Source organism: Vipera ursinii, assembly GCF_947247035.1.
Source record: "Vipera ursinii genome assembly, chromosome: 1".
NCBI lineage: Eukaryota > Metazoa > Chordata > Lepidosauria > Squamata > Viperidae > Vipera > Vipera ursinii.
The window spans coordinates 105,222,679-105,249,159 of NC_139512.1; the positions used below are offsets into that span (position 1 = coordinate 105,222,679).

The 26,481-nt window shown below is 38.2% G+C and overlaps 1 protein-coding gene across 5 annotated transcripts in view; it reads right to left on the minus strand.

The window, feature by feature from the left end:
* Window positions 1-25,730, minus strand: part of TSPAN32 (tetraspanin 32) — a 41,937-nt gene extending 16,207 nt beyond the window's left edge. For 4 of the 5 annotated variants that reach the window (XM_083348491.1, XM_083348492.1, XM_083348490.1 and 1 more), the window contains exons 1-5: window positions 25,658-25,730; window positions 22,911-23,028; window positions 20,634-20,731; window positions 13,720-13,794; window positions 2,042-2,143 (exon numbers count right to left, since the gene is read on the minus strand). In XM_083348491.1, the coding sequence (XP_083204617.1) occupies window positions 2,042-2,143; window positions 13,720-13,794; window positions 20,634-20,731; window positions 22,911-23,028; window positions 25,658-25,723 (459 nt within the window). In that variant the 5' untranslated portion in view covers window positions 25,724-25,730. The remainder of the gene's footprint in view (window positions 1-2,041; window positions 2,144-13,719; window positions 13,795-20,633; window positions 20,732-22,910; window positions 23,029-25,657) is intronic. The other variant, XM_083348493.1, reaches the window with a different exon arrangement.
* Window positions 25,731-26,481: the final 751 nt, after the last annotated feature.

Below are 26,481 nucleotides of genomic sequence, written 5' to 3' on the forward strand. Positions count from 1 at the left end.
AATCGAAGAGATCCGCAGCCCCTCACTCACCTTGTCATATCTTGTGGAAGAAGGAAAGTTCTGCAAATAACCTGGCCCTGTGCCATGAAAGGCTTTGAAGGTGAAATCAGTACAATGGTTGATGTGGAAATGTAAATATCTAAATAGAAATAACTTTTGTGAACTTTTGTGAACTTTATGCAGAATTGACTTGGGAGGCCGGTGTGTGGTGTACAGTAGTTGGTTCACATGGTGTACTAAGATGAAGGGTTTGTTGTCACTGTGTGTTGGGGGGTGGGAGCACAAAGGGAGGCTCAGCTAATCTCAATGTACACATAGTTGTACTTTGACAATAAAGGTTCATTTCATTTCAATAGACATCTTAGGCTGATATTTGGCCTTAGCATGTATGCAAATCTTATTGGTTGCAAGACAGCAGTACATAGAAAGTGTTTACAAAAGCTTTTCCTCATTTCCCCATGAAAAGGCAACAAGCTTTATCTCCACACACACACACACAGAGGCCTGGTAAGACTTCTGATATCTGTTTGGCATGGAAACATAGATTAACTCTATCTGGGTCATTATGATTATTTAATGTAACCTTTTAATTTTTAATTTATTCAATTCAATAAAGCTTCTTTCACTTTTCACTCAAGAGGAGAACAAGATTTATCTTATTTTTAGTTTAGGGTTCCATTTCTTAGCCCTTACAGACTTTAGTAGGACTCTTGAGTAGACAAATGTGATAGTTTTCTATGATTGCATTTCCTTAATTAGCCCAGTGCTCTGATAATTGCTTCTAGATTGATCCCAGATTTCACAGTGATTAAAGGCACCAGAGAAGGGCCATCATAAAACTATATTTTCTGGTTTCCGATGAGTTTAGAAACAAACTCCATTTATATTTTGTAAGTTCCTTAACGTATATAAAAAAATAGTTGTCACTGTTTTAGCAATGTGTTGCCAAAGTTCATAACATAATCTTGGATTTGCAATTATTTCTGAACACAACAATCATCCTTTGTAGAAAACTTGTATATGACTCTCATTCTCCCACAAATATTTTCTTTATCTTGTGGTATTTTTCACATATTCAGAATAGTGCTATTTTTCATGCCTCATTCATTAGCTATCCTCTCATTCAGGGTTACTACACTGAGTTGCAGATGTCATTCAGTTACAGCATGTTACATCTTCTTTCCACTTTGTTTTGTTAGTTAGCCTCTATTGTGGATTTCTTGGTAGGGTAAACCTTTTCCCCTCATTTAGAAATATACTGCACATGTAATAGTGTGGGAAAAAGTAGGAATTAGTGATTGAAAAATAATTCTTTCCTCAAGGCTCAAAGAGGTGAAAGCAACTCCAAATGAAGCACCAGAGAAGGGCGAACATAAATTTGAATTAATTGTGTAGGAGACAAAATATAACCTCTTCAATTCAGTGGAATTATTGATATTTCTATACTAATTATTGTTCCAGTTGCTAATCTATTTTCCCCACAAAAGTATTTAAAAAGTGGCATGTTTATGCCAAAGCTGATCACTTTGAAATAGAGATTTGCCCGTGCCAGAATCCTTCTTTTGGTGCCAAGAATGGTATTGTATCCTACCAAGCTTCTGGACTATTATTTTCTTTTTAAACATGACACTATATTTTATATTTACTTGAATGGATTCCCCCCCTTTTTTCCCATTCTCTAAAATAAAGGGAAATAACTCCAAGGAATTAATGTTTTCAAGTCTCTTACAGAAAGCAATTCAACTTTCTCCACTTAAATCAGTGGCAGAAATGTACTTATTTGGATTGGATCATCCCCAAAACATGATTAGTTTCATATTATTTGAAATGTGAAAGAAATTCTGTTGAAATAAAATGTTTGATAGCTATTGGATTTGGTTTGTTGAAAATGCCTCAACCAGAAATCTTCTTCACTGAACTGCCACTGATTAGTTGCCCATTGTCTATCCCAACTGGCAGTTATGGGATGAAAGAGAAAGAGAAAAAAGTTTGAACTAAGCTGGGGCAAAGCTAACCTATTCCAAAACCAGCAGCAGCTTACCATCTTGTGAATGGAATATAGATCCTGTCTTCTGGTGCTGGAAATGTTGTTTCTCACATCTTCATAAACAACATCATATACATCCATCATGGCATTTTCCACCTACAAAGATGATATTTATTTATTTTATTTTATTTATTTAATTAGTTTTCTATACCGCCCTATTCCCGAAGGACTCAGGGCGGTTTACAGGGCAATATTTAAAAGACAATATAAATTAAGATAAAAATAGAATTAAAAAGAATTAAATTAATAATAGCCCAACAATAAAACAATGTTAAAACTTAAAACTAAAAACCCCCTCAGTCCAGGCCAGATAGATCGAAAAGCCAGGTTTTCAGGTCCCGGCGAAACGAGCACAGGTCAGGGGTAGTCCGGAGTTCCACAGGTAAATCATTCCAAAGGGCAGGTGCGCCCACAGAGAATGCCCTCCCTCTGGGGATCACCCGCCGGCATTCCCTGACCGGCGGCACCCTAAGGAGGCCCTCCCTATGGGAGCGCACAGGACAATGGGAAGTTGATGCCGGCAGCAGGTGTTCCCTTAGATAGTCCGGACCCAAGCCATTTAGGGCTTTATAGGTCATCACCAGCACCTTGAATCTCACCCGGAGGGCAACTGGAAGCCAGTGCAGCTTGCGGAGAAGAGGTGTTACATGGGAGTATCGGGAGACTCCCATCACAACTCGCGCGGCCGCATTCTGCACCAGCTGAAGCCTCCAAGTGGTCCTCAAGAGCAGCCCCATGTAGAGAGTGTTGCAGTAGTCTAACCGGGAGGTCACGAGCGCATGAGTGACTGTGCGTAGGGCATCTCGGTCCAAATAGGGGCGCAACTGGCGCACCAGGCGAACCTGGGCAAAAGCCCCCCTGGTCACGGCTCCTATATGATCTTCCAAACAGAGCCGTGAATCCAGGTGAACACCCAAGTTGCGAGCCCTATCAACGGGGGGGGGGGGTAACACCTCACCCCCCCATAGTTAACGATGGACAAAACTGGTTCTCCCGAGATGCCGGTATGCACAGCCACTCAGATATTACCATCACAATTTGTAGATGTCAATAATTTGGTTGAAGAAAATCTTCTGGCTAGAAAAGATGCTGAGGAAACATGTAGATTTTAAACCTGAATTTTATTTATTAGGCATAATGCCAGAAAAGCTTGATAAACAAAGTATATATTTGATTCTGCATGTGACAACAGCAGCAAGACTAATATTAGCACAACATTGGAAAAATGAAGAAACACCATCGGAGGAAGAAATGATTAAAAAAATACTAGACTGTGGAGAAATGGACAGACTTACTTTGAGATTGAAAGAAAAAGAAGGAACAGAATATTTTCAAACTTGAGACTTATTTTACCAATGGTTGGAGAACTAGGGATTAGGAATTTAATTTGTATTAGTGAATGATGAATTCAGACAACACGCTTGTTGAATAAGCACTGTTGAATTGTATTAAAAAATCAATAAAAACTTAAATTAAAAAAAATTGGTGGAAGAAAATGTGTTTGGTATGCATTTGCATGTTTTTGTGCATGGGATACACTATATTTAAATCCAAGGGAGGTTCACCCAGATCTACTCTGAGCTTTGCAGCACCTTCCTTTCTTCATCTCCCGTAAGTTGCTACCTGCCCCTGCTCCCCTTAAATTTAAGAGTAACCCTACCCTTGATCTTTTCAGGGTCTGTCTTCTTCTACTTCCTCTTGGCCACCAAACATTGTTGCTGTTGGTCTTGCCTTTTTCCTATTCTCCCCACTCTGAAATACTTTCCAACTTTCTCCATTAAGAAATACCATTTCAGACTCAATATAAATTTGAAAGTGCTTGTTCTGTGCTTGAAACAGTTTGTGCACTAGATGTTTTCATGGCCTTACTTGCTTCCCAATGTAGCTTATTACTCAGGGAACTCATACCTTTCTTTGTTTTCCAGACTTAATATGGGATTCAGTGGACAATTACAAAACTAGCAGTTCTGACTGCTTGATTAATTTTTTTGAGGGGGCATTATTTTTGTTCATCCACACAGTGCTTATTTTCAAGATTATTGTCTTTTAGGCAACTAATAAATGTAGCATATGTACATTTTACTAAAACAGCCTGGAATATTGGAAGTTTGGAATATTTTATTAGCTTGATGTTAGTTGGGTTGGCTGGTTGGTTGAAAATTATTCAATAAAAAGTGCATTAAAACCAAGGAAAGGTCCAATAAAGGACTAATCAAAGGGCCATTAAAATAAATGTAACTTTATTGACTTCAGTGAGATTTTAAAATCTTTGTTTTAAAACAAAATGATTTTGTGGAGATGTCCATGACATCACTCCAAAAAAGAGTTTAAAAATACAGAGGAGGCTACTATTTTACTGTAACAAACCAATAGCAACAAGCCAATTCTTTTTCTTGTACAGAACTGAGCAATTAAAATGTATGGATAAAACATTTTGTTAGATTCTATCCCCTAGTTTATCAGTTCATATCCTGCATTATCTTCTATCTCTATTTGCAGAAATTGTAAAGTGTCCCTATAAAAGGGCTTGTGGGGTACCTTTTAAATGAATGGCTTAATATTGTGCATATGTGTTCAATCGTTTGATTTGTAAATTGCTTTCTGCAGATTTTTAAATTATATTTAATTATGTGTGCGGTATATACCACTTTTTATTCAAAAAAGTAAACATATTTTCACTTTCAGTAAAAATAGTGCGATGGAAACAATGAAAAAATAACTGAATAATTACTAGGACAGCTGATCAAAACTCACGATAGTAAATAAAAACAAGCAGTTTTTTTAATTATGAAAGTAAACTGATTATTTTGAAATCAAATTTAACCTCTACATTTAAGCTGACAATGCTTCCCCCCTGCCCCCCCAACATTATGACTCAATATGCAACGAGGGTTAGTAAGAAATTGTGTGACTTTTCTGGGGAAATGATTTGGGTGCTGAATACAAACTTCTATTATTTATTTATTGTATTTTTATAGATGCCATCTCAAAACCAAATTTGCTCTCTTTTTCCCTTAATATTACAATCTTGTATTTAACCTAATTCAGTTCTTATTATATCAAAGTAAGTAAAACCTCATTATTAAATTTATCAATAATTTTTAGCTTATACATATCTTAATTACTTTTACATTCAATCTTTATAGACAGTCAATGTCCTGATTTTTCTCAATTTTTAGTTTCCCATCAATATTCAAATTTAACATTTGATATTTATAATTTCCAGGCTTTAGGTAACCAAAGTTTCCCTTATCTCAATTCATAACAGAATCTAATATTCAAAATACACATCTATTCGAGTATAGTCTTGTTCTATTTCCTAAAAGTTATCTATTTTGCACCATATTAAATCATCTAATTAATAATACAGTATCCCCTTTAATAAATCAAAACCATTATATATGTTGTCTGAGTTAATCAATAAATCAAACATATTCATATTTTTTTTCTTTTGGGTATAATTTTTAAATATTAAACAAACAGAATCTTTATTTTCAACTAATTTCCAAGTATTTTAAATTTAATAACCAAAACTCCCCTTATCTCAACTTCTCCCTTTAACCCTCTAATTAATAATATGAAATCCCCTCTAATAAATCAAAACCCCAATTTTCTTCACCCTTATTCTGGCTTTCTTCCTTTGATATAGCCTTCCATATCAGTGCTTTTAAATCATCAAATAGATCTCGCTCTCTTATTATATATATTATTTGAAATAAGAGAGACCATTTAGTTGCCATTTTCTGGAAGGGCTAGCTCATTTGTATTCATTAGATCATCTCGCTGTTCCAATTCCCATGAGTGCCCTGATATTTATTTATTTAATTGGATGTATATACCGCCCTTTCCCGAAGGACTCAGGGCGCTTTACAGGGTATTTAAAACAAGAAATACAAAAGTTAAAAACAATTAAAAATAATTACAACAGTCCCTGAAAAAGTAAAAAAAAAACAATTAAAATTAAAATTAAAATTAAAATTCTCAGCCTGGGCCAGAGAGCTCAAAGAGCCAGGTCTTCAGGTCCCGGCAGAATGAACGGAGGTCGGGGGCAGTCCTAAGCTCCACGGGTAGCTGGTTCCAGAGGGCAGGCACACCCACTGAGAAGGCCCTCCCCCTGGGTGTTACCTGCCGGCAATCGTTTACTGGTGGCACCCTGAGAAGACCCTCCCTGTGGGAGCGCACTGGACGAAGGGAACTTGATGCTGGCAGCAGGTGTTCCCTCAGATATCCCGGACCCAAGCAATTTAGGGCTTTATAGGTCATCACCAGAACCTTGAATCTCAACCGGAGGGCAACCGGAAGCCAATGCAGCTCGCGGAGTAGAGGTGTTACATGGGAGTATCGGGAAACCCCCATCACAACTTGTGCAGCCGCATTCTGCACCAGTTGAAGCCTCCGAGTGGTCTTCAAGGGCAGCCCCATGTAGAGAGTGTTGCAGTAGTCTAAACGGGAGGTCATGAGTGCGTGAGTGACTGTGCGTAGGGCATCTCGGTCCAGGTAGGGTCGCAACTGGTGCACCAGGCGAACCTGGGCAAAAGCCCCCCTGGTCACGGCTCCTATATGGTCTTCAAAATTGAGCCGGGAGTCAAGGAGGACGCCCAAGTTGCGAGCCCTATCAACAGGGGGTATGTTTATCTTCCATTCAATCTGTTCTTCTTTCTCCTCAAATTTCTTCTGATTTATATAGAAAGTCTTTTCCATTTTCAGTGTTGTCACTCCATTTTCTGGTTTTTCCATTAACTGTATTTGTTGGTCAATTGAGTCCTCTGTCTTAGTATTTGATTTTTCCACTTCTTCTGTTATGTTCTGCGTTTTTAGTTCTTTGGTTGTACTCAAAATTTGGGTTTGTGTATCTAAGCTGGCAACTTGTTCTTTTATGTTGGGTCTTATTTTGTCACAAGCTGAAAGAATGGTTTCATGTATTGCTTTCAACATGGAAATGATCTTTTCCTGGTCTTCATCCATATTCTCTTAATAATGTGTTGAGGACTTTAAAATAAGACGTTAAAAATAATTTTATAGCTAGGTATGGGACCTCTATTTCACATGTTTATAGGTAGTCTTTATAGTAAAATCATTTGTCAAGTAAGATTTTATAGTCCAAGGTATTTCATCATCTCATATAATAACCAATGTTCCTCAGATAAAGAAATACGAAAGCAATTCCCCACATATAACTCTGAAAATCAGTAAAGGTTTACATTCATAGTTCAAGCAGGCCAGTTATGCCACCCAGAAGTTCTCTTTCCTGCTAAGTTTCTCACAGGTGGTATCTATCAAGGTCAAAAGAGTTTTATCTGTAGTCTGGGCTTCAAGCCAAGTCTCTTTTATAACAAGTTGTAATACTAAACTTTGCCACAAGATGTCACCAATGCCGTTTAAAGTTTTTTAAGTCCAAAATTTTTATAATCCTTTTTCCAGTTTTATTTCTTCTTTTGTAGATAAAAACAAGTCTCCAATAAAAATAAGAAAATTTTTGGTCCCCAAGTTTCAGAAACACATAAATCCAATTAGATTAAAATTGTTCTTTTAGTGCTTTAATTCCCCTGGGTAGTCAATTGCCACTATTCTTAGAGGGTGGGGCAGAAATACCCTTCCCTCTGCTCACAGTGGGAAAGATACTTTGGGCAGCTTTTGCAGGAAAAGAAAATACTTAGGATCTTAAAGAGAAGATCAAATCTCACCCAGTTTCATCTACGTTGCTTTAGAAGTACTTGATGGTAAGTTTGATTTCAGCTGACTGCAGCTTAGTGACGAGCCATATTGCTATAGCCAGTCTTTCCTCCACTGGCTTGGAGGGCTGCCCCGCATCAAGCAGAAGGGCTGCTGCCCTCCCGCAATCAAGCGGGGGTTCCCTTCTTGCTTGTCGCCCCTACAGGGCAACTTTTGACCCTTTCCAGGGTCCCCCAAAGGAACGAAACTGAACGCGGAAGACAGAGGTCGCCGTCCAGCATCCGTGGTGGCTGCGATGGCAAACCGGAAGTCCATATATTATTTATTATGTAGTCTGCATTATTTATATTTCTTTGATTTCTCCTGAAGTAACATCCCAAAGGCAGAATGGATTCAATGGTATATTGAACAAAACTCTGGACAAAAACATTTTCTGCACTAATACATTTGCTAAAATGCCAAAGGTTTTTTGTTTGGTTGCAGCAAATTAATACCACAATTATTCTGGAAATTCTTTTAAAATGCTTTTATCCTTAAGGATATTATATGACAGTTTCCCCACTTTTCATAGATGATTTACGAGTTAAATGTTCACAATTAATTTAAAATACATTTTTCACTTTAGGCACATTTTCCTGGATCAACACTCAGTAGAATGCCTTTTGATTTTATGAAAACATGCAAGGGATTGCTTGGAAAGTGAAATTTTGGTTCTACTAAAGTAAATAATTAGATTTCAGAAAATTTGTCAGAATTTTAAAAGAAAAAAATAGTACATAAAATTACCTTCTCACACATATACAGTACATGTATTATTTCCTTATTATTTTCTGCAGTTGTGTTAAATGTATAGCCAAGGATGACTTCTGTAGACAGAGCAATTTAAAAAGCTTCATCTATTGTTATCATTACAGAATTATTCCCTTGTTACTGATTTTCATTCCATGGACCGAAGGTATGGGCCTATATTTTGAATTCAGTGGGGTACCATGATGATACCCCTTCCTTAGCAAAGAAACGCAGATTAAGAACATAGGGAATTAGTTCATATTGAATCAGACCATTCATTTCTCTAGCACTGCATTACCAGCACTGACTAGCAGTGATACTCCAATCTTTCAGTAGAGGTTTATCCAGCTGTAGTTGACAAAGTCAAAAACTGCACCTTGGTTCTTCTGCATGAAATGCAAGACCAGTGTTTTTCAACTTAACATATGTAGATTTCAACTGCCAGAATTCAGCAACCAGCTTAAAGTTGTTTAGATTGAGAAAAATTGTGCTAGAGTAAACCATAGACATATATAATCTAGAGTTTATCAAGGCTGATTAAGTTAATATGATGTTTGTAACTTTTGTTAAATTTGTTTTGTTAATAACATTTTTGTTATCACCAGTAAGTTCCGTTTTAGAATGAGAGATGGCTACATAATGTAATATTACCACTCTATTCTGTTCTACAATCTTCTTAAATCAAGACATTGCAACTTCTGTTGCTCAAGGACCGGTGGTAAACCTTGCACTGTGCATGAAGGAAAGGGCAATATTCCACAAGCTGGTGGAGCTAGCTAGCATCTATTTTCTCCCAAACAATTATTTTTTTAAATAAAAACAGTTTTAAACCCTTTCTGATTTTGAAGACTGGATGTAGGGGGAAGCATGGGATGCAATACTTTTTGTATCTCGTATGAAGGTAATGACAAGAGGCACTTTTATATTAAGAATAATATGATTAGATCCTCAACTAAGAGTTCCCAAAAGACACTCCACATTAATATTTGTGAAAGACGATTATTAACTAGAATGACAGATTGTCTGTTTCCTTGGCTTTAAAAACAGCAATGCCATGTGTTTTCAAAATACAGCAATACCATGTGTTTTCAGTCTGAACTGTCATTGGAATCAAATTCAATTGTTTCACATGGTAAGTGTTCCAGAAGTCTTATAAGAAATGAGCAATGGCAGACAATCCTCCAAAGCACATTATATTAAGTCAGATTTCTCCAACCTGGTGCCAGTCAGACCCAGCAAACTAAAATCCTATTCTGGGGGCCTTTCGACATAATAAACTGGGTGGGTTTATACCAGCTGTGCTAATTATAATACTGCAGGCCAAGGCAGCTCACAAAATATTCTATCATCCTTACTAGGCTGATGCGTGAAAAGAACAACCTATGAAGAATCTTGTGCCACATGGCTCACTTCCCCAAGCAAAATAATCTAAACTAACTGCAGGCTCTCTCATATATATATGCCTATCACTTCCATAATTCCTAGTCTGGGTAGTAGGGAAAGCTGTGTTTCTTTGCCAGGCTTGGCTGGCTGGGGAATTCTGGGAGTTGAAGACCACACAACTTCCAAATGGCCAAAGTCGAGAAACACTGGTCCAGAGCATTGGATGCTGGAGTGAAAGGTCCTAACTGAGATATTCTTTCATTTGCAGCTATAGCGAGGCTTTCCTCAAGAATTGTTGAATTTGTAGGAGGCTATCCCTTTAATCCTGAGTGCTGCGTAACAGAGTGAGCGCCTGTTACTCGTCCCAGCTTCTGCCAACCTAGCAGTTTGAAAGCACGTAAAAATGCAAGTAGAAAAATAGGGACCACTACGGTGGGAAGGTAACAGCGTTCCGTGCGCCTTTGGCGTCTAGTCATGCCGGCCACATGACCACGGAGACGTCCTCGGATAAGCACTGGCTCTTCGGCTTTGAAACGGAGATGAGCACCGGCCCCTAGAGTTGGAAACGACTAGCACGCATGTGCGGGGGAGCCTTTACCTTTACCTTTATCCCTTTAATAAATTTTTCAGTTGTTAAGTGGCTAGCTCTGTTTACTGGATCATTTAATAATCTGCATATGGGGACAGCACAGCAAATCATTTGGTCAAGACCATCCTTCAGAGGTGATTCTAATCCACGTGTGAAGCAATGATTCAGTTCATGGTTTGCATTGCTCTGGTGACTTTTTATGGCATATTCAATAATGTGAAACAGATTTCTGAGCATGCTTTTAACCATCGTTCATTTCCAGTAGCTCACTGTAATAACCATAAACCCTTGGAAAAAGCAATACAGCAGCCTCGCTTTTTAAAAGTTGGGGCGGGGAGAGCATATTGCATTGGGAAGAGCTTTGAAAGAGTGCTTAACTCGAAGCATCACCAAAATAAAATCCCTCTTCAGAACTTTGCATAGTCCTATAAAGACAGGAAAGTCTTCCTGTGCCACTGGAACATTCCAAGGACTTTTTGTGTATGTGTGTGGCTTTGTATCCCTAGCTATTAGATTCCATATCCTCGTCTGAGCAGTCCTTGCTGCTCTCTTAAGCTTGGTTGTTTTATTGCAGATGTTTCATTACCCAAACTAAGTCACATCATCAGTGTTGGTAAGGAGTGGGGTTTGCTCTCAGTTTATATTCCAGTGGTTTTCCCTAATAAGTGTTGGTGGGGATGGTCTTAAGAGGTTCTTTGATGGGAGGTTTACTGTTGGCTTGTCCTTGATTGGGGGATTGTTTACTTGATTGTTAGGCTGATGTTAATCTTGGAGTTAATGATGATGACAACGATGTTACCTAGTTTGGGTAATAAAACATCTGCAAGAAAACAACCAAGCTCTGAGAGCACCAAAGACCCCTCACTTCAACCTTGAGCTACAAATATATTCATTTTTGTTAAACTTGGTGCTTGTTGGCTTTTCTCATCCCAACAAATTCAGTATTTTGGAACTGAAACGGAAGCATCATAGATAGATGACATTTGGGTCCACCATGGAAGCAGAATGTTGGTAAGACCACCTACCTAAGCCCTTGGTAGATTTTAAATTATGAAATTTACCTTCTTTGTTAATACTGATTCTGAATCATGGTCTTTTTAAGATTTTGACAATCTGGGAGGTAGAATGTTCATCTGAGCACATTCCCACTTTCTTCTTATTACATTCCAAATAAATGTACTTTTTTCCCATGGAGTTCAACAACCAAATGATGCAAACAAGTCCATCTTAATGAAGTAATTCTTGGGATTATATTTTGAAGTAATATTTTAATATATTGCTGGGAATATAAAACTGAGTGTCAAGGATTGCATAACTCTGTGTATTTGTTGGTAAACAATATATTACCAACTTGGAAGCAACTGTGTGTCTAAACAGAAATTGTATGCATTTAAACACATCCAAACTCCCAGTTTATCATATGCCAAAACAAATTCTACCCAGGGGTGGTCAATAGCTTTTGCATGTTTCCAATGCTGTTGCTTGTCAAGAGGATGGGTAGATGAGCTACCTGCTCAGGTTAAAACTGCACTTCCAGACCTAATCTAAACTCCCACTGAACTCAGTAACCCAATTCACACAAGTTGGTTATTTATGTATGAATATGCTTAGGAATCTGTAAGGGAGGATAGGTGAGGAAAAGACAGATGCAACTGTCTTTTACACAGTCGATAGTTTGTGCAAAGGATTGACAGAGAAGCCTAGATAAAAGAAGATGTGGGTTTGAACCACTCCCACAAATACCTCAGCTATTTCTTGAAGTACATTATCAGGGGTAATATAGAAGTAGTCCTCGATTTACAACAGTTCATTTAATGACCCTTCAAAGGTACAATGGCATTGAAAAACAAGGGACTTATGACCATTTTTCACACTTATGACCGCTGCAGCATCCCCATGGTCACATGATCAACATTCAGACACTTGGCAATTGGTTCATATTTATGATGGTTGCAGGATCCCAGGGTCATGTGATCACCTTTTGCGACCTTCTGACAAGTGAAGTATCAACAGCCAGCTGAAGAATCCAAATAAAACTCCAGTTTCATTCTGCTTCCGAAAAGTTTACTGTTTATTGGATACACTGCTTGGTTATATTGAAGTAAAATTAACTCTGAGGTTCCAACACTAGTTCATGGACTTAAAAAATAATTTTCCTAGCCAAAGCCCCAACATCTTATGTAATCCACATCAACAAATTCACTTGTTATGGGAACTGTCTACTTCAAATCCATACCTGTTCTAGTGTCCTTGACAAGGCTCCCACAGTCTTCAGCTGAATCAAAGTTTCATTTCTCCTTCTTTTACCCACTTGAAAGTAACAATTCCCCCTCCCCCTTAATCTAAAGGCAAGTTGAAACACAGAGGCACCTAGCTGCCAAAGTGTTATGCTTGACAAATCAATGAGGGAGCTAGATTCACTTAACAACTGTGTTATTAGCAAATGTGGCAAGAAAAGTCTGAAACCTGGGCAAAATCACTTTAAAAATGTCTCACTTAGCAACAAAAATTTGGGGCTTCAATCATGGTCGTAAGTCAAGGACTACTTGTACTTTGTCTCCTTTCTGGCTTTCCTTCAAATCTTTCCAATTCTAGAACTCTTTCCATGTTGTAGAAACACTTCCACAAAAGTATGGTTTTTCACTCCCTAGATCAGGGGTAGGCAACCTCGGCTCTTTTATGACTCATAGCTGGCTCAGGAATTCTGGGAGTTGAAGTCCATGAGTCATAAAAGAGCCGAGGTTGCCTACCCCTGCCCTAGATCTTAGAAACATTTTTGAACTATTCTAAGAATATCCTTCACAATTCAGAGAACCTTTCCTGAGGTGATCAGCGCTGCCAAGTCAGGAGCAGCATAAAAAACTGGAGGAGAATTGCGGTATAACTGTCCTCTCTATTCATTCCTATGATTTATATTCTGTCTTTCCACATAATAATCCTACTGGAGCCATGCACAATCCAGAAAATTAGCTTTACAATTATCCTATAAGCTCCAGTGAGATAGTCCTATGGGATAACAGATTTCAGAAGCATACTGTATTTGAGAATTATCGAGTTTGCAGATTCTGCTGCACAGACTTGGAAACAGACAAAAAGTGCTTAAAGACACTTGAGAGGTTTGAAATGTTTTATGGCTCTACGTTTACATGAATAAGAATGTTGTAATTAGTATATCTGAAAGTGCAGAACCATTTTGGCAGTTTATTTAACTATTTGCCTTTTCAGATTGTTCACTTACCACAATACTGTTGGTAACAGTCCAATATGTGGCTACTCCTGAAGCACAGAAAACCACAGCAAAACAGAAAAAACACTGCAATAAAAAAGACATCAAAATAATACCTTAGTAAGCGCTGTCATTGCTACTTCAAGTACTGTATACTTTTAGTTTATATATACTTTTAACATACACATTTGAAGAATTAGGAAGGTTGTTCTTCACAGCTAATAACAGAACAAAAATCTACTTACTGATAAAAGACAGTATTTCTTCTATTTCCTTCAATTAATTTCAGACCTAGCGTAGTTAATTGATTTAAATTGAAAGACACAGACGTAATTTTTCCTCTAAAAGCAAATGGATTTTCCTGCCTGCCTGTGAGTGAGTGGGTGTATATACTTGCTCTCTTCTATTAATATCAACATATAGTTTATATAAATTCCAACATATGAAACAACTGTTTGTTTGTTTTGGCTCGAGGTTTCCCTTGTTCTTTTGTTAGGTTGTGTTGAAAGACAATGATTAGCTCAGTCACCCAGGAAAGCTCCATGGCTAGACAGGAACTTGAATCTGGAACTTCCTTGGTGTTAATCTAAAGTCAAAACTTTACACTGGCCTTCAGTTTTTTTCCCCTTTTCTCTATTTTTTTGTACATTAAAGCAAACAGAAATCTGATAACATAAAAGGAATGTAAGGAACATATGATTAGAAGGACATACATCACTTTTTAAATATGTTTTTTTTCCCTTGGATGTTCATGTATTTGAACAAAAATGACAAAAGTAACAGTAAAAGTGATGCTGAGAGCAAGTTTTAATCAGCTAATGCTCTCAGTGAAATAAAGTGCACCGGTTATAGCTTTCGGCCCTACAAAAAATTTCCAACCATATTCTTCCTAGGTGCTTTCCTATACTTCTTCCTCAGAACAATCTTCATTTTTTTATTTCAGTCACTTTAGTTTCTAAAGATGTACTTGGTTTGTTATAATAGATTGGCAAAATGAAAGTAAATAAAATTGTGGAAATGATTGAAAGAAAAGCAGGGCAGTTTACTGAATAAATATGAAATTATTATCTCTATGTAGGAAACCCAATAGAGCGACATCCCGCTGACTGCCAAGCTCTTAAAACTCCTTTTCAGAACGAGAGGCTTGGCAAGCTTGTTCAGACCAGATTTTGTTTATACAACCAAGTCCATGCATGCAAAAAAGGAAGTGCTTTTTAAAAAAAAAAAGTCTGAGTTACGTATCCATGACAACCAGCTGACATCATGAATTGTGAGATCACAGAGATGAAGCAATCGACTATTCAACTGAATTACCGTACATTACATTGCCAAAATACAATTCAAAATCCCCTTTTTCAACCAACGTAAGCATTACAAAAAACAAAAATGGAAACTTGCAATCTGTTGTTAGAATAAATAGAATAGAATAGAATAGAAGCTGGAAGGGACCTTGGAGGTCTTCTAGTTCAGCCCCCTGCTCAAGCAGGAGAACCTATCCTATACCATCTCAGACAAGTGACTGTCTGGTCTCTTCTTAAAAAACTCCAGTGATGGAGCGCCCACTATTTCTGGAGGCAAGTTGTTCCACTAGTTAATTGTCCTCATTTATAGGACGTTTCTCCTTAATTCCAGGTTGCTTCTCTCTTTGGTCAGTTTCCAACAAGTGTTTCTTGTCTCGGCCTCTGGTGGTTTGGAGAATAGTTTGATCCCCTCTTCTTTGTGGCAGCCCCTCAAATACTGGAATACTGCTATCATGTTGCCCATGTTTCTTCTTTTCTAGACTAGCCAAACCCAAGTCCTGCAGTCGTTCTTACTATTTTTTAGTCTCCAGGCCTTTGGTCATTTTAGTTGTTCTTCTCTGAACTTTTTCCAAGCTAATCTACCTGTCTGGTATATTCATCCTGGGTGGACATATTGCAGGTACCTCCCTTTAAGAGATTTGGGGCTGTGTGAGGAGATGGGAGTACCAGACCATCTCATTTGTCTCTTGAGAAACCTATATGCGGGTCAAGAAGCAACAGTGGGAACTGGACATGGAAGCACTGATTGGTTCAAAATTGGGAAAGGAGTCTGGCAAAGTTGTATACTGTTGCCCTGCCTATTTAACTTATATGCAGAGCACATCATGAGAAAGGCAGGGCTAGATGAATCAAAAGTTGGAATTAAGATTGCCGGGAGAAATATCAACAACCTAAGATATGCAGATGATACCACTCTGATGGCAGAAAGTGAAGAAGAACTAAAGAGCCTTTGTTGCGGGTGAAGAAGGAGAGTGCAAAAGTTGGGTTGAAACTTAACATTAAGAAAACCAAGATCATGGCATCCGGCCCTCTCAATTCCTGGCAAATAGATGGGGAAGAAATGGAGGTAGTGACAGATTTTATTTTCCTGGGCTCCAAGATCACTGCAGATGGGGACTGTAGCCAAGAAATTAAAAGACATTTGCTCCTGGGGAGGAAAGCCATGGCAAATCTAGACAGCACACTAAAAAGTAGAGATATCACCCTGTCAACAAAAGTGCGTATAGTCAAGGCTATGGTCTTCCCAGTTGCAATGTATGGCAGTGAAAGTTGGACCATAAGAAAGACTGAGCACCAAACAATTGAGGCCTTTGAACTATGGTGCTAGAGAAGACTCCTGCGAGTTCCTTGGACTGTAAGGCGATCAAACCGGTCAGTCCCAGAGGAGATCAACCCTGACTGCTCTTTAGAAGGCCAGATCCTGAAGTTGAAACTCAAATACTTTGGCCACCTAATGAGAAGGAAGGACTCACTGGAGAAGAGCCTAATCCTGGGAAAGATTGAGGGCAATAGAAGAAGGGGACGACATAGAATGAGGTGGCTGAATGGAGTCACTGAAGCAGTAGGTGTGAGCTTAAATGGACTCCAGAAGATGGTAGAGAAAAGGAAGGCCTGGAGGAACGTTGTCCATAGGGTCCCGATGGGTCGGACACGACTTCACAGCTAACAACAACAACGAGGAGTCTTTTTTTTATAACCTTTGGACAACCTCCCACCAAATATCCAGAAAACACCTTTTCTCCTGAACTTCAGGAAGGCTTTGAAAATAGGAATGCATAGATGTGATGATTTCTGGTCATCGGATGCCTATTAATTTTATTACTGATGTGTAAATCTATGGGGTTTGATTAATTATGCAGGATCCAATCTGGGCCAGTCACTAGGAGCAGAGATTTGGTCCTCCGAGCTTCCATACTCGTGCTGGAGTCCATCTTCAGGGAACTCCTCTCTCACCAGAATGTGGTGAGAAAGAAATTCCCTGAGGATGGGCTCCATCATGAGTGTGAAAGCTCGGAGGACCAAACCTCTGGTCCTGCTGAAGAGTGGGTCAAACTATTCTCCAAAGGGCCAGAGGGCGAGACAAGAAACAAGGGTTGGAAATTGACCAAAGAGAGAAGCAACCTGGAATTAAGGAGGAAGTTCCTATCAGTGAGGACAATTAACCAGTGGAACAGCTTGCCTTCAGAAATCATGGGCACTCCATCACTGAAGGTCTTTAAGAAGAGATTGGATAGTCACTTGTCTGAAATGGTATAGGTTCTGCTGGACTAGAAGACCTCCAAGGTCCCTTCCAGCTCTATTCTATTCTATTCTATTCTATTCTATTCTATTCTATTCTATTCTATTCTATTCTATTCTATTCTATTCTATTCTATTCATCTTTATTGGTTGATTAATTATGTTGATTTATTTCAATTGTTGTGGTTTGTTTTGATTTTTATTGTGGATTGCCATGAGTCTTTTGGAAGTACACTGACATAAAGTTACTAAGTAAATACATCAATCCATCAGCACTGGAGGTGCTTTGTTAATCTTAAATGTATACACAGTCTGCTTAACACAACCCTCAAACCATCCTGATGCATCATTAGAGTTCATGAGCTGTGTCCTCCCACTTCCCAACTCTGCCAGTATTTTGTTTGGAAGGATGTTCTGTGTCATTGCACACAAGTGTTTATCACTTCTGTTTATTTATTAAACACCTTTATATAGCCACTCACTCACTTTTCTCACACTCACTTTCAATTGGACTGAGCCAAACTGAGTTGTTTTTGAAACTCGGAAATGAGTTTCCAAACCAAATACTATGGTTTATGCTGATCACTACTCTGGGCCTTCTCATATATTGACATAAAACTGTTGCTGTTGCTAGAATAGCTATCAGTTCCAAGTATATGCACATTAATTTCACCTGAATCACATAAAGTATGAAATTCAGTATGTGCATATTTTTCAGGTGACTATTTTTTCTTTGCAACATAAAGCAAACACTTTCAGTTAAACCAAGTTGTTTACCTTTTCTTTTGCGAGAAGCTTTTACTAGTCATAATTACCAGTCCTCACACTGGTTACAAAATCCACTAATTAATCCCTTGACAGGAAAAATAAGTCCCAAGCACAGTTTGACTCTACCCATACTGCAGCTCATTAGGATAGTATGTTGTTGTTTACTTTTTTCATAATAACTGGAATATATGTAACTATTGTTCCATATACAAAATTCATTTTCTTAAAATAAATTAGCCCACAGATTCCTGTGTAGAGCTACCATATAAAAAGTGACACCAAGATAAGTTGTCATTTCCTACTTTGTGTAGGAAATGTACATTTATTTGCAACTCAGTCTTTATTACATGAGCTTTAATGTTTCTGAATTATGTAGGTAGCCATTTTTCAAGAACAGATACACAACAACTATAATATACAGTCCAATATCTAAGATGACTTGCAGAAAAATAAATACCAATGCATGATAAGAATGCTTCAACCCAACCAGAACTTGTCGCTGTTGCTGCGGAAGGATTTAATATTGATATAAGTAAAGAATGATAGAATTGGAAAAGGCCACTTTCGTCATCAAGCCAAACCATCTGCTCAATGCAGGAATCCACATTAAAGCATTTCCTAAAAATGATTGTTTAGCTGTCACTTGAATGTGCAATAGAAATCCAATCAGTTTCCCCTGAAATGGAAAATCAGGCTCTGCAGTTCTTAAGAGTAGGCAGACTGTAACAGAGAGGGCACAGGAGTTACAATCCAAAAGAGGCATTAGAAGCAAAAGATGGGAGAAATCGCTTCTATTTTTTTTTAAAAAAAATAGAAATTATTATTTAAAGGGCAAATTGAATACATTGCAAATCCATATCATTCAATCACTTCCCAAATGATTAGAACTGACAGCTTTCACAGAGCAGCTGTTATTCTCATGTCCTTTAAGTTACTGGCAAGAGGCCACCCATAAATCCAAGATAGTGAATTCTGATTCTCTGACTTTGTAACAAAGCAAGGGAGTATCTCGTTTGCTCATGCTAAACATATTCACAATAGATGCATTTTAGAATGAAGCTGTAAGGAGGAGCTGCAGGTGTTTGACCAAACCCTCAGGGTTCCAACATGAATTGTGAGAGGAAGTTTGCCAATGTGTTTCCTCTAGATTTAGGAAATGGTTAACTCCTAACAACCTGAGTATGAATGTGTCAGTATCTTCTGCTTGGTGGAATGCAGGCAAGCATATATCAGTTTGCAAAATCAGAGATCCTAACTCATACAGAATAAAGTAATCATGTTTGGGATTCCTTTTGGGCTTTCATTGTGCTTATGGGATCCTGGACAAAATGTGCCAAACTGGATGTGGCATGGTTATGACTTGGACTAGTAATTCATTCTCCCTCCCTCCCTCCCTCCCTCCCTCCCTCCCTCCCTCCCTCCCTCCCTCCCTCTCTCTCTCTCACACACACACACACACACACACACAAACCTCAAAATAAAACAAAAATACATAATCAACAGCAGCATGGATCCCTTCTTCATTACATACCTCTCTATATATGAGCAAATCCAATGCAGTAAATGGGGGAAAAATTCCTCAGTATAGATCATCTACTCAAAAAGATTATTTCACCCTGTGATTTGGTGTGGTCCAGAGCCATATATCAATGTCATGGCAAGTCTAGACAATAGGCCAAGTAACAACAGGGAACGAGATGTTTACGAGGATAGAGATACTGAAAATTCTTGAGGTGTACTAAACCTTCTCTGGCCTGTTGCACGTGTTTGTGTGAATTATTCACACAGCACTGAAATTATAGGGCAGCGATTCAAATTTATGTGTTTTCCAAGAAGGGCATCCATGTACCAGTAGCATGGCCTAACTGATCCTGAATGTAAAGCTGGTATCAGGTTAGCATTGTGTGAGAAAGTATAACAAGCATTTCCCATGTTATCTAATGTCACTGATAACACATCTATCAGACACATTGCTTGTGATAATGCTATACATAAAGGGCAGGGTTAGTTTAGAGTATAATGAAAAAAACAATAATAATATGTATGTGGAACCGATTAGAGAAACTGAAGAACTTGCTTCAGAAAATCCAGGCAAATTTTAAAAACAATTCTGAAACAGAATTGGAAACTGTTCATTTAACTTGAAGAACCATCTTTACCTTCAGCCAAGTCTCAGAAATATAATTTATCATCTCAAGTTTATCACATACCGGAAGCATTATTGTAAGCAAAGCATAGGCTAATAGCAAGGAAGCCATTTTTAATACCCAGTAGGTAAATTTCTAATAACATACAAAATTGGGTAAAATTTTGTTTTAGGTAATTTACATTTGGAACACTGAGAGAAAAACCCTTCCCACTTTAATTCCATTATGTCTTTCAGTTACATGACATTGATTTTAACATATATTTTCATGTATATTAATTTCTATGCAATATAGATTGTACAAGATATCAAACAGGCACTTCCCAACATATCGTGATATATATAATAATTTCAAAAAAGTATCCCAAGATGGAGTTACTTGGGATCTTCCTTGAAAGTCAGGTATATTTCAAAAATAGTTTGTAGAAAAATCTAACTGATATTTATATTATTCAACAACAGAGCCTACTTACAGCTGCCATAGCACCTTCCAGTTCTTTGATTGTGGCAACAATGCTCATCAGAGCAGCCATAGCTAGAATGATGCTCAGACACATCCCGACGTAGGAAACTGGAATGAAGGAAATACAGAAAAAGATATACAAAACTCTGAACATTAAGGTCCCTTCTGATAACTATCCTGCAGCATCAGAGTAAGTAAAGTAAAATTATATGGACATACCCATGTTTTTTTTTCTTGACAAAAATATTGTTAGAATCCTCTGACTGGAACCCTAACAGATCACCGATCTCTTGACATTTAATGGCTTAGCTTCTCTCTTTACTGGACTTGATAAAAGACTCCTAGATATGGATTGGCTAGATTAGAATCTTTATGAAGCCATATCCAAGAGGTGATTGGCTGTTGCTAGTGAGACGATGTGACTTTCATAATCTTGGAGATGATCATTCTTCTTTTATTCTTCCTCCTTTCTGAGTTAATGGATTTGTAAGTGGCATTTAGTAGCCTTGACATTGAGTGATTATATTATGTCTTTGTAACAGCTACTGGTATATCTCTGATCTGGAAACTGCTGGTTCCTATTTCAAGTGTGAAGAAATATGAGAGATTTGCCATTGTCTTTTTCTTTTGCTTTCCAGCCTTATCTATAGATTTAGACAGGCCTTTTTTTGTCGTAGAATTCCCAGAACGGAGTTCCAGCACCTTTTTTGGATGGACCCTTGTAGGGTAGGCAGGGTGGGTTGTATGATATGCGTGAGTTCTGGCATTTTCATTTTTTACAAAAAAAGCACTGGACCTAGAGCCTTCCTGATACCATTGTCTCCCATTCTAGGGATAAGCAAACCTGACCTAACTGTATTTTTGAGATCAACCAAGTTCAGCCAGATATTCATGTTTGTTTAAATATCTTTGTATTAAGCAAAGGTAATTTGCAGCTAGCAACCTTTGTTTCAGACAATAATTCCCAAGGTAATTTCTACTGAGTTGAATTCTACTAGTAATTAAAAGGAATGTGTGGATATATCTTGCTTTTCTTTCCAAGCCGGGACCCTCAGTGGCTCTCATAATAAAGTTCCAGTATGTAAGGGGGCAACAAGGCTACCAATGAAAATGTTTTAGATTAATTTTCTAGTGGTGGAAAATCGGTGTTATACTATTTGTTCTTTAACAGAGGAGAACCCTGAACACCAAACATTCATCAAGATACATGGAACCCTTGATCTTCATTTTGGAAAGTAGGATTCTCTTTTTTCTCCATTCCCTCTGCAGGTGGGCAATTGAGTTCCCAGGTCTACATTCCATTTTGTTTTTGTTTTTTTGCTGCTTAGTGCCCTTATCACTATAATTAGGAGGGTGTATGGGATGGGGAAAAGGGCCCTCCTGACTCAGTATGATTCTGTAGACTGATGATGGTGATGTTATCCATTCAGTCATTTCTGACTCTTGGTGATTCTATGGGCCAGGTCTCTCCATGTCTTCCAATCTTGCACTACGTCTTTGAAGTTGTTCTATGTTCTGGCTAAATCATTACAATTTGCTGTTAATCTTTTAATCATCTAACTTCAGTTTTGAAATTCAGTTACATACAAGTATTCCATCTTGGAAAATTATCTCTCCTTAGAACTGTCATTTATTTTAAGAATTCTCACCACCACATGTATTACTGCATGCATACCCTGCTTTGCTTCTTGAGGCAGCATTTGAAAAGATCACCTTAATTTTATCCCCTACAGCAGGGGTCTTCAAACCTGGCCCTTTTATGACTTGTGGACTTCAACTCCCAGAATTCCTCAGCCAGGCATGCTGGCTGAGGAATTCTGGAAGTCCACAAGTCATAAAAGGGCCGTGTTTGAAGACCCCTGCCCTACAACAACCTCTCTATAAGCTACATTTGGATTGAGAGAGTATAGTGAGCCCAGAAGACCTCAATGTGCTCTGAAGTTGAGGGAGCATTTGGAACGTGGGTCTCCCCAGTCAAAGTCAACATCTTAAATAACTCTGCCAGTTAAATTTATCCCCAGGGATATCATTTGTTCACTAATCAAGAAATTTATTAGCTGATCAATATATGATTAAACCGGTTGAAACAAAAACTTAATAAAAAGTTGGAATAAATTATATGTTTTTTCCATATAAGGAATGTAAAACATAGACATTTATATCATGATCAATCTTTAAAATAAACAAATACCAAACAGAACAAATTCTTATCTCATCAGCAAAACAAATAACTTTTAATTTTGCACTCCAGTATGAGAGACTGAATCTTGAATTCCCCAACACTCACCAATAGAATGGAAATTTCTGTAATAGGAGTTTGTCCCCAAAGAGGCAGAATTTATGACAGTGAAGTGTTTCCCACTGAGGGTGATACTGGCCAGTATGCCAACTGATATCCCAAGCAGCTAAGAAGAGAAAAGAAGCATGTTTACAAAGTTGGATAAGGGCTAGAACAACCCAAGCTCAAGTCAATATTCAGCCATGCAAACACTTTATCATAACATATTTAATTAAGCCATTAAAAACATGGATAGAACTGGTTGGATTTTATTAGTTATATAGGCTGGCAGGAAGAAGGAAGTTAGACTAAGTTGGGGTCAGCATATCAAAGGTACAGAACTCCAGATAACCACTATAGAGCAGCAAAGAGATGCAGAAAGTTCTTTGCTGCCATCTAGTGGTCATTTGCATGTTTGTAGTACTGATCTGTACAGTACTCAGAATCCTAGAGAATTTTAGCAAATCTTCCTAGATTGATGCCAGTCAACAAAACAGTAAATATAAAGAGTGCCACTTTGGCATTGGCTCATTAATTATTAAGCAACATACACCCTCCTTACTTATAGCTAATTCAGAATATGAGTTTGGCTACTTGCCTCTTTCTTACAATGGAACTCAGCAAAAAAAAAAAAAAAAAGCTCTTCACCATGGATTCATAAGTATTTCCCTACTCCCACTTTCCATTTAAAGGATAATAAGGATAAACAAAGTTTATCTCTGTCCCTAACAAAGCAGTAGAACAAGATGGGGAAAAAAATCAACAGACAATTCGGAAAGGTAACACGGTCCTTTGCCCCAGCTCAATAAACTACAGGTTGTCTTCAGTTAACAATGGCAATTGGGTTCAGATCTGCCACCTCTAACCAACATGGCCATAAAGCACAGCCTCACACTTAGCACTCTGGCATTCCTGATTGCAGTGGTTAAGCAAATCATGATAGGTTGTTAAACAGGACCTCACATGATCACCATTTGTGACCTCCTGTGGCTTCACCATTGACTTTGTCAGAAACCAGCAAAAAAAAGTTGTAAATGGCACTCACTATTGTAGGATGCTGCAATGTCATAATTGCAAGCTGGGAGCCAAGTATTTGGATCATGAACATGTGACATAGGGACACTGCAACAGCCAAACACTGAGGATCAGTCATATCACTTCTCCAAGATCATCACAAGTTTGAAAGGGGCACTGAATAAATCATTGTTAACACACGCTACCTGTAACACATTGGTACCTGAACTGAACTAGTAAGTGTGATTTGGTCCAGTTGCTTAGATTCTGCTACTACTTTTTGATTCCAATAAAAGATATAATTCAGTTTAGCTTGCAGGAGTGCTGCTTCGGCTACTGAAATATTCTGACGAGAAGGGAGTAAACAGCATGTGCTTACTTTTATTTCACGGGACATTCAGGGTTGTGGACTGGGAGAAACTTGCCTCGGGGAAGATTTGAGGGGGAGTTTTTAATGGGGCTATAAAGAACTTCCAAATCTGTTTTCAGAACTGAATCCAGAAGTTTCCAACTTTTTTTGCATTTCACAGTATGAGATGGACTATCTAGAAAAGCAAGATTATCAGAAGGAGATAAAGTCTTTAGAGAAAGAAGTTACTAGACTAATAATTTCAAGGGGCAAATTTCCAGGACAAAAAGCCAGTCCCCAAACTTAAGTATTTCAGTTCTGGCATGTAGATGCCCTTGGAAACAAAGCATTAGGCTTTCTCCACATTTTATTCTCATTTTCTAAGAATGCTTGTGGGCTTCATGCACCATGTGCTAGCATCCTATGTTGCTTTTTCAAAACAAACATTAATTTCCTTAAAAGGGTCTGATGCATCAGCGAGCTGAGCAGGGGGTTGGAGATGATGTCCATAGGTATAGCGGGCTCCAAGCTGGGGATCTCATGAAGTCTGTCCAATGCATTACATGCCTACAGACCAGGGCTGCAGCTTAGCTTGAGCTCATGAGCTTGATCCAACCAGGACTGCAGAGAAAAATATCGCTGAAGAAATACTCTCAAGGAGTCCTTATGGAAGGAGTAGAAGTGCTTAGAATGTTGTCAATTACTCCATTCCTCCTGGTCACATGATCAAGACGGAACATACAAACAACAGCTGCAACACAAGTGGAGGGCCAAAGAAACATGCACTACTCACATGCATACCTCTAGATCAGGAAGAAAGAGCACACACTCATACACAAATTCCACAGGTTACTTCTTTACATAGAATAGATACCTCCTTTGGCCACTGATGAAAAAGGGCTGGGAAGGAATTTCAGAAGCCACCATTTGCTTCCCCTGTTTAAGTTATTCTAAAAATCATCCAAAGCTGCATCTCCCAAGATTTACATTACCAAGCAAAATTGTTTTAAAAACTGGTGCTACGTCACTTTCCATTTTTAAAAGCCCTTTAAATTCATGGTTCTCTCACGCAATAATGCTACTTTCTGAGTGAAGGAGAGCGTTTTTGTCTGCCTCTGCACAAAGACTGCCAAGTCAAGATCTTTCTAACTTTCAAGACTACATTTCTCATACAACTGACAAAGAGGGAAACCGCAAGCCTCTGGTTAAAGCTATAATGCTGTGCAGTCCTGATAAGACCCTCAGCATGGTAGAGACTTTCAGTTTAAGCTCAGACTCTCTAAACTACTAAACGTTCAGCACCATTATCTTTTGTAATGAAATTACCCCCTCATTAAAATTTCAACAATCAACATGGCACAACCTACGTCTGCCAAGTTTCCCATTTTATTACCATAATAAAGAGGCTGGTCACCAGCAGCTGGCATTTCATAGCTCGGACCCAGGATCTCTTTCCCATGCCTTCCACTTCTTATCACCAACTACTAGAGAAGTTGCTAAAGGGACTGTCAGAAAAAGTTACATCATTGCATCTTGGGAAATGTAGTCATAATGACAAACTGTATTTGTGGTTTTGTGTGAGTGTGTGTGTGTGTGTGTGTGTGTTTGGGTTTGGTACACTTTCATGTGACTGTTTTATTTTGATAGCCTAGAACAAAGGTTCTCAGTGGCACCCCCACCCCCAATTACTGTGTGCATATCATTCATTTCACCATAGAAGTGACTGGGACACCTTGAGGCAAGCTAGATAGATAGACAACACTGGGTCATTCTTTGAAAGGAAGATGAAATGACCAAAATGAATATTAAATTTTAGACTGACCATATTTCTTTTACTAATACTGGACAGTCCCATGTTCATTTAAGAAGAACATGTATCATAGACAGAAAAATAATTGTAGTTACAAACAAACTTCAAAAATAAGTCCATATTTTCTTATTTAAACAGAGGAAAAGAATTACCATGGTTGGGCAAAAACAACAACAACAACAACAACAAAAACCCAGCGAGAGCTGACTTTCTGCCAGCTTTGCTTTTATCAGAAGTCAGAAATCATAATCACGTGACCACAGAGAAACTGGTCTGAACATAGTGGAAATTTTAATTCCACAGGAGTAATGGATCTCAGATTTTTTTATGCATACATTAAACTAATGGATTTGGGGTATCTTGATTCAAAAATTGTTGCAGTATATTGCACAACTTGGGCTAATATG